We start from the raw sequence: 9,250 nt of genomic DNA, 5'->3' as shown, positions 1-9,250 counted from the left end.
TCACAATAACAATGCTAATATAATGATGATTAGCAAGTGTAATGTTTGGCCGGGTTACTATTAAAGGTGGGGTAGTTAAGTTTGAGAAACCGACTCGAGATACACTTTTTGTTATATTCCATGGAATGCTCTTAACATCCCGATAGCAATGAATATCTTAAGTGCTTTGACACAAAATCCATAAAAAAATGTCATCTGTGGAAGCCGTAATACTGTAAAAAGTACAACTTTGAGGATTGCCGTCCTGTCTGTCAGCCTTCCATCTCGTGCACGCACAAATGTATCTCGTGCCGTCAATGGGCGTGCATTGCAGCAGCAGGCGGCCACTTTCACCAGTCTGCTGACGTCATGTGCGCGTTCATGTGTGTTGGAGGAGGTGCTCTGTAAAGAAGTCTGAAGGAAGGGGCGGATTCTTTTCGGCTGTGTACTTTCAAATGTTCGTGCACTCGAGCCGGTTTCTGAAACTTACCTACCCCACCTTTAACGTTAGCATGCTAATGTTTGTAAATTACCACTTAACACAAAACAGAAAACTGCTTGGCATAAACCAGTGATAAACTAAAATACAGAACACATTTGGACATTATGATGGAGCTTGTTATAAAGCTAAAACCATAAATAAGTGATAACAAAATTGACATATAATATTTTTAAGTTGATTAGACTAACTAGCTAGCTAACATTTGCCTATTAAAGCTAACGGCTGTACGTTACACGAGTAGCCGTCGAGTCGTGTTTGTGTCCAACTGATGACTACAATAGCCTATTCACTCTCTTTTAAGGGGAATATCTGACTCTTGAAACTGCACTTCGTTGTCCAGCTAGCTGCTCATTTTTGTGTGTCTGTTGTATCCGAGTGTAGGCCTAGGTTATTGTTTTACTGAAATGGTACCTGTTGCGGCCGAAAACGGCTATGACAGTAGTGAAAGTGAAACAAAAACAGTGAAGGTGTAGGACAGACAGTCTTACAATACTGGAGATCTGGATCTCGATGTGGCTTTATCTTGACAGACTGCAGCAAGAGGTAAGAAAGCAAGTATTTTCTTCTCACTGTGTGGCTGTTGGGGATACAGGGACGGGATGCCACTTGGGATTTGTTTCCCATCTATCATAGGGTCATTACTGCCTGCTGTCATCATTAGATGCCCTCTGGATGAAGAGTTGATCCTTGGCAGCAAGGCCTGGCTTTGACAGTACTTCTCTCTCTGTTTACCTTAGACGTTCATTAAAAGGCATGTCATGTATTTGATATCTAAACTAGACAAAGTCAAACGAATGGCTTAATGAATGCCATATGCAGCTGGAGATCAGTGTGTTTAGAAGATGTTATGATGAAGAATGCTAATTATTTCTCTATTAACAGGTATATTAAAGCTGGAAAGGTACTGCATATTGATTTACCATATGGCTCAGGAATAGCATTTTCTCTTTAAAATTATTTTGGATTTCATAATTCTTAGTTGAGAGATCTTGCCTACACTTCTTCACTGTAGGAAGAATGTGAGTGAAATCCAGGAGTAACAGCTTAGTGTGTTTGTTTCTATAGTTACACCCAGTGGTTTATGTGTCCCCGTTTTTATTCTTGGCTGCAAGTGAGGAGGTCAAGATTTATTTAGAGGATGCAATGAAGAGTGTGATACAGAATGCCTGGATGCATATGGCATCTCTGCTATTTGGTCCACGCTCCAGGAAAGGTTGCTGAGGGGTTCACAGTGTTTTCCTAAAAGCATTACCATGTTAATCAAGTAAATCGATACACAGAGGAAGTTTAATATAATCATTGTTTAAAGTTAAGTATTTACATTATAAAATTAGACTTTTATTAACTTCCTGAATGTTTCCTGAAGCTTTTTTCAGAACATATTGCGTTCCTGTGCATTAGAGATATTTTCATTGGCCCTTACAGGATAATTAACAACTATGATATTAGCCAAATTAATTGATAAAATGTAACCAGCTTCAAAGTAATGTATGACCCTGGACTCGTCTTTTGATAAAACTTATATATTAAAAAAATGGCAACCATTGCGTTTAAAAGAACTGTGAAAATGTTTGAGCAATGCACAAGGATCACTTCATCGAGTGTCAGGCCCAACTCAAAAGATGATCCATAAAAGGCTACTAGGTATTTTTATCTTAACATGACCTTGTGCACCATACTGAGTACACATTCTCACATTCTCACTTCATACAGTACGACTGCTTGATTTCCTCATGCTGTGCTGTGTCACTGTTAATGCAGAAAACACATTACATTTCACCGATCCTTGCTAAAATAACATTATAACATTTACTTACTGTGTCAGATTTTTTTTAAATGTTGGCAAACAAAATATCTGCCCTTATAAATTATACTTAATTAGACCCTGTAATAATAAAGGAGGGGCTTTCCAAGATTGGACACTACAAGGTTTAAAAATGGAATTGCAGATAGAGAACCCTCTTAACAAATCTTAAGAACCTGAGCAGTGTGTGAGCAGTGTTGTCTTTTCTCTGTGTGTGTGTGGGACCAAACAGAGTCCATACACCTGTCCTGCCAGCTGATGTCAGGTTATTGTGCCTCTCTGTGGGTTATGGCCTCTCCGGTGCCTAAATGTCCCTCGGAAAACGACCTTAGAGGCACTCAGCCACATGAGAAGAACATAAAAGTGTTGGTTATAGTAAACTTTGCCTTTTATGATTATTAAAACCTGTGGAATCAATCAATCAATCAATCAATGTTTATTTATATAGCCCAATATCACAAATGTTACATTTGTCTCAGTGGACTTTACAGTTTGTACAAAATATCAGTATGACAATATGACACCCTCTGTCCTTAGACCCTCACATCGTACAAGGAAAAACTTCCAAAGAAAACCCACAGTTTAAAGGGAAAAATGGGAGAAACCTCAGGGAGAGCAACAGAGGAGGGATCCTTCTCCCAGGACGGACAGACGTGCAATAGATGCCGTGTGTAAATTGAAAAGATAATACATTTGCAACATAGGTAGTCCAAATGTGGAAGAGCTTAGAAATTGTGCCAAATATGTTGAATTTTCTGTATGCTAAACAAGATAATTTGCAAAAGAATTGAGCTGGATCAATTATTGAAAAATAGCACAGTAATTAAATGACATTGTGCATGCCACCCTTAATGTGAGAGGATGGGTTGTGCACTGCTGAATGACATAGTAATGGTGCTGTGATACAAGATTAGCATGCAACTCGACACTTTGATGAGAATGTAATGTGATTGCTCACTTAATTCACATTATAGTTCCGGCTTTTAAGTGCCCTCGTGAGCAGTGTGTGAAATCACACAGGTCAATGATGATACATAAGAGCATACTGTATAGATACTCGACCAGAATCAACTACATACAAAGCAAAGTGTTTATTGTCCACAAGAATGACTGTTAATTGCATTATATATTTAACTTCATCAAACCTCTCCTATTTAGTTCAGAGCATTTACCCATTAGAGAATACCAGTAACCATGCATTCAAAATATAGTATGACGTTTTCTGCTCAATTACATTTTTATGGACACAGTCATTTTCAAAAGTCAAAGCAGAAAAAATCAGTTGACTTTTAGAAATAAAGAAGGGGGTGAATCAGATATAAAACACAAAGCTTTTCTACATTACATACATTATTATAAATTGCCAAATGTATCAAATTAAATTAAATGTACAAACGGTAACAATTTACTTGATCACAAAGATTGCACTCAATTCGTTCCTTTTTCAGTGAGAGAAGGGGAGAAGGGTGGGTGTTGGTTGGGGGGGGAGCACTTTCACACTTTTGTCCAATGGTCTTTCTTAAATTAGCTATGGGGGCAGGAGGCTCCCTCCCTGCGCTTACAGAAGGAGGAGTCTCCGCCTGTCACTGACTACTGTTTCATTATTACCTGCACAGTCCTGCAGCATTCACCACACTCAGAAGCAAAGAGAGAGGCACACAGAGGACACACTCTCAGGCCTAATCCATCCCAATAGAGTTTTCTTTTTGTATGCTCTTTCCCTACGTGGGACAGCCTGCGACTGCTGACTTGTAAATTACAAGGCAACTAGTAGTAGATATGGCTGGTTGTCTGCGGAGTTCCTCACTTTGTCAAAAGTGGGCACTTTCAAGATGCCTGCTTGTGACATTTGCTCTCAGCTTCTACTTTGCCTCAGCAGCTGCAGAGCCGTTTGGCTCCGCTCATCTTTATCAACGCAGATCTGGACCTAATGAAGACAACATTATCATTGCTAACAGTGGGATCAGGGTGCCTTTAGGGAAGTCTGTGTTTCTTGACCCAGTGAGTGACCTGGTAACAGAAGTTCAGCCTGGAGACCGCTGCCTCATCACGGTTTTGGACAATGACCCACTGGCCCAGAAACCTGGGATGCTCTCGCCTAAAAAGTTCCCCTGCTCATTTGGACCAGATGAAGTCAAATACACTCATTTTGGATCTCGGAGCCCCAGCAAGGATCGGGTGAAGCTACAACTTCGTTATGACTCCCAAACAGACACAGTTGTCATTCCTTTCATGCTGGAAGTGGAGGTGGTTTTCCAACAGCTTGAGATCCTCACCAGGAATATGCCCCTTAATGTTGAAAAGCTCAGTGGTAACAGCGTCCCTATTGACAAAAAGCATCTGGAGTTTTCCTTTGAGGATGAAGTAACACAGTGTAAGATCGCCACTCTGGTCGGCGCCGGTGATCTTCCCAGGTATGGCACTCTTTTGAATAACCCCTCAAATGGCCAATTTATTGACTGTGATGAGTTTGTGAAACAAGGCATTCGCTACAAACACACAGCTAAAACCAACTCACCTAACAGAGACTATATTCCAATGATGGTAGAGCTGCAGGATAAAGAAGGCAACACCATTATGCAAGAGTATTTCCAAATGATGGTTAGAATTAAAGAGGGGGCAGAGAATACAGGTCCTAGACCCAGCTTTGTAGCCATGATGATGATGGAAGTTGATCAGTTTGTGATGACAGCTATTACAAGTGACATGTTAGCTGCTGAAGATGTTGAATCTCACCCAGATGATTTAATCTTCAATATTACTACACCGCTGAACCCTGAGCAGGGCTATCTCATCAGCACAGATGATCAGAACCTGCCTATCACCTCTTTCTATCAGAGAGACATCAAAGATCTTAAAATTGCTTATAAACCACCCTCAGACGACTCAGAGATAGAGAGAATTTTCCAGCTGGAGTTTGAAGTTGTAGACACTGATGGTGCTGTGTCTGATACATTTGCTTTTATGATTGTGGTAAAGCCTATGAATACCTTGGCACCTGTAGCAACCAAAAATACAGGGCAGCTGCTGTTTGAAGGGCAATCCCGACCTCTTTCCAGCTCCCAGAATTTAGAGATTAGTGATGAGGATAACCTGGAAGATGTGAGTATAACTGTGGTTGATGGCTTAAAGCATGGAGATCTGATGGTGCTCGGGGCTCGCAGGAAATTCTTCACACCTGCCGATCTAGACGCCGGCATTGTGGTGTACCAGCATGATGGCAGCGACACCTATAGCGACAACATTATTTTTAGAATGACTGATGGCAGTAATGAAGTGGAGTTTTTGTTCCCAATCACTATTGCTCCCACTGATGATGAGCCACCTATTATCAATGCTAACACTGGCCTGGTGCTATTCAAGAATGAAGTCATGCAGATCTCTCCCTTTATCCTGAGTGCCACAGATATCGATTCAGAAGACTCCACTATTAAGTTTATCTTGGAAGTACCATACTCAACTGTAGGGGAGCTCCTGCTAAGGCAAGTGGAGCCTCCCTCTGACCCGTCCCTCTGGAAGTTCAGCGAGACAGATGAGATGTTTGAGCAGGTGGTAACAGAATGGTTTCAGCAGGATATTCTTGATGGAAAGCTTTTCTACCGTCACATTGGACCCCATAGCACCACCATTGTAGTTGATCATTTTGTTTTCCGAGTCCAAGATGATAATGACCCCCCTAATCAATCTGGCGAACACATATTCACCAGCAAAATCCACCCTGTTGATGACATTGCTCCAGAACTTGTTCCCAGCACCAGCCTTCACATGACAGTCCTGGAGTATGAGCTAACCCACTTCAAGAAACAATTCTTGTGTTATACTGATTTAGATTCAGATGACAGGGACCTGAAATACACCATTCTTAAGCCCCCAACTGACACAGATGAGAACAATCCAGCAGCCTTAGGTGACATCGTACTGACTGACAGCCCAAACACTGTAATTATAGAGTTCACACAGGCCCAGGTTAATCATCACAAAGTAGCTTACAAGCCTCCAGACCAGGAGCTGGGCATCACTCCAAAAGTGGCTCAGTTCACATTCATTGTAGAAGACACTTCTGGTAACACAATAGATGGACTATTCACCATTTTCCTTCAGCCAGTGGACAACAAACCCCCGATTATCACTAACAAAGGTTTCACTGTTATGGAGAGCGCTTCACATATCATCACTAGGAACGAGCTGCTTGCCACAGATACAGATACAGATGATGAAAGTATTATCTTCACCGTAACCCAGATTCCTCGGTACGGGCAGCTGCAGTATTTGGGGATCGACATGGCAAAAGGAGAAACATTCGTAATTGAAGACCTTTCAAATGGTCACCTTACCTACAACCATGGTGGACAGGAATCGGTCAGTGACACCATAAAGATTGATGTCAGTGACGGTTTTCATGAGGTACCCATCATCATCAAGATCAACATTGATCCAGTTGATGACGAGTCCCCCACCCTTATGCTCCCAGACGGTCTGCTTGGAGCATCCATCGATGTACTGGAGAACGGAGCCACAGAGATTACAAGTAATGTCATTCAGGGCCGTGATGAAGACACAGATGACCTCCTCCTAACTTTCATTGTTGAAGAACCTCCCAGGTTTGGTGAAATCCTAGTAAATGGTGCTCCCGCTGAGAGATTCACCCAGGAAGACATAATTAATGGGGTAGTGGTGTATGCTCACACATCCGGTGAAATCGGTCCAATCAAAGAATACGACTCTTTCAACCTTACTCTGTCTGATATGTCAGAACAGTGGGTTGTTGGCGGCAACAACATACATGGTTTGACTGTTCAAGTCACCATCCTTCCTGTTGACAGCATTCCACCTATTGTCAGTGTTGTAGAGCAATTTGTTGTCGTGGAGGGGGAGAAGAATGTCATTACTCTGGACCACATCCAAGCTGAGGATATCGACACTGAAAATGATGATATCCTATGCACCATTATCGTCCAACCAACATCTGGTTACGTGGAAAACATCTCCCCAGCTGCAGGCTCTGAGAAATCCAGATCCGGGACAGCCATCACTGCATTTAGCATCAAAGACATCGCCCTAGGTCATATCTACTATGTCCAGAGCATCCATAAAGGGGTTGAACCTGTGGAAGATCGCTTCACCTTTCGCTGCTCAGATGGAATTAACTTCTCTGAACGACACTTCTTCCCCATAGTCATCATTCCAGCCAATGATGAAAAGCCAGAGATTTTCATCCGCGAGTTTATTGTAATGGAGGGCATGAGTCTGGTCATTGACACACCAATTCTGAACGCGGCTGATGCTGACATTCCTGGGGACGAGTTGCACTTTGAGATAATACAAAATCCCAAACACGGTTCAATAATTCAGCAGCTTAGCACTGGCACAATCCCTGTGGAAAACTTTAACTTGGAACAAATTAAAGAGGCTTCCAATATTGTCTATGAACACGATGACTCGGAGACCAATGAGGACAGCTTTGTAATCAGACTTTCAGATGGGAAACATACGGTAGAAAAAACAGTCCTTATCATGGTTATTCCTGTTGACGATGAGACACCAAGGATGGCTATAAATGATGGCCTTGATGTTGAAATTGGAGAGACAAAAGTCATAAGCAACAGAGTTATTCAGGCCACAGATCTTGACTCGGAAGACAAAGAGCTCACATATGTTGTGCGTTACAGCCCAGGTCAAGGCTTCCTGCAGCGTATCAGCAAGTTTGGTGATGTTTTGGGTAATATTACCCTTGGTATGAACTTCACACAGGACGAAATTGACAAGCAGCTCATCCAGTATGTACACACAGGCCAGGAGGGAATCCGTGACCTGCTGAAATTTGATGTCACCGATGGCTTGAATCCACTCATTGACCGTTACTTCTACATCAACATTGGAAGCATTGACATGGCTTTTCCAGATGTTATCAACAAAGGTGTGACTCTTAAAGAAGGAGGGAAAGTAACTCTTACCACTGACCTCCTCAGCACCACTGACATTAACAGTCCTGATGAATTCCTCAGCTTTAGCATCACAAGAGCGCCAAGTAGAGGCCACTTAGAGTGCACTGACCAACCAGGTGTTCCCATTTCCACCTTTACCCAACTGCAGCTTGCTGGCAACAAGATCTACTACATTCACACCTCTGACGATGAGATGAAAATGGACAGCTTTGAGTTTGAGGTGACGGATGGTTTCAATCCTGTCTTCCGTACCTTCAGAGTGTCTATCACTGATGTTGATAATAAGAAACCTGTCTTGACTATAAGTAAGCTTTATGTGGAGGAGGGAGAAACAAAGCTTATCACACCATTTGAGTTGACAGCTGAGGATCGGGACACCCCAGACAACCATTTAAGATTCATAGTCACGCAGGTGCCAGTGCACGGCCAGCTGCTTTTCAACAATACCAAACCGATCACAACCTTTACCAAGCAGGATCTTAACGAGAACCTTATCAGCTATAAGCATGATGGCACTGAGACCAACGAAGACAGCTTCTCCTTCACTGTCACAGATGGCACTCATTCCGATTTTTACGTCTTTCCTAACACTGTGTATGAGACACGCAAGCCCCAGATGATGACCATTCATATCAATACTGTGGACAATGGTGTGCCCCAGATTTTGGTTAACAAAGCTGCTGCCTCACTGAAGGTCCTCCAAACAGGCCACGTGGGCTTCGTGATCACCAGCAAGGCCCTCCAATCAGAAGACCGCGACAGTCCCCAGAGCATCCTGACATACACTGTTTCTGAGGCTCCTCTGCATGGCTTCATCATTAACACCGCACTGGGAAACGACAGCATCAAGACCTTCTCACAAGGTAAGAAAATGTCACAATACTTGATCTCTTAACAGGTTTTTTGACATTTAAGATGCAATAATTATCATTTTGAAATGACCATGAAGCATACAAAAGGTCAAATAGGAAAGCATTGAAGAAAACAGATATTTTTGTCAGAAGTTGTTGGAGACAAAAA

At 42.3% G+C, this 9,250-nt stretch overlaps 1 protein-coding gene across 1 annotated transcript in view; it reads left to right on the top strand.

Annotated features, from left to right (window-relative positions):
- Nucleotides 1-4,064: 4,064 nt before the first annotated feature.
- Nucleotides 4,065-9,250, top strand: part of frem3 (Fras1 related extracellular matrix 3) — a 32,544-nt gene continuing 27,358 nt past the window's right edge. Inside the window, exon 1 of the mRNA XM_034231296.1 lies at nt 4,065-9,093. Coding sequence (XP_034087187.1) covers nt 4,065-9,093 — 5,029 coding nt within the window. The remainder of the gene's footprint in view (nt 9,094-9,250) is intronic.

The sequence above is a fragment of the Gymnodraco acuticeps genome, unplaced genomic scaffold, assembly GCF_902827175.1.
Source record: "Gymnodraco acuticeps unplaced genomic scaffold, fGymAcu1.1, whole genome shotgun sequence".
NCBI lineage: Eukaryota > Metazoa > Chordata > Actinopteri > Perciformes > Bathydraconidae > Gymnodraco > Gymnodraco acuticeps.
This window is presented reverse-complemented; position numbering and strand designations above follow the sequence as displayed.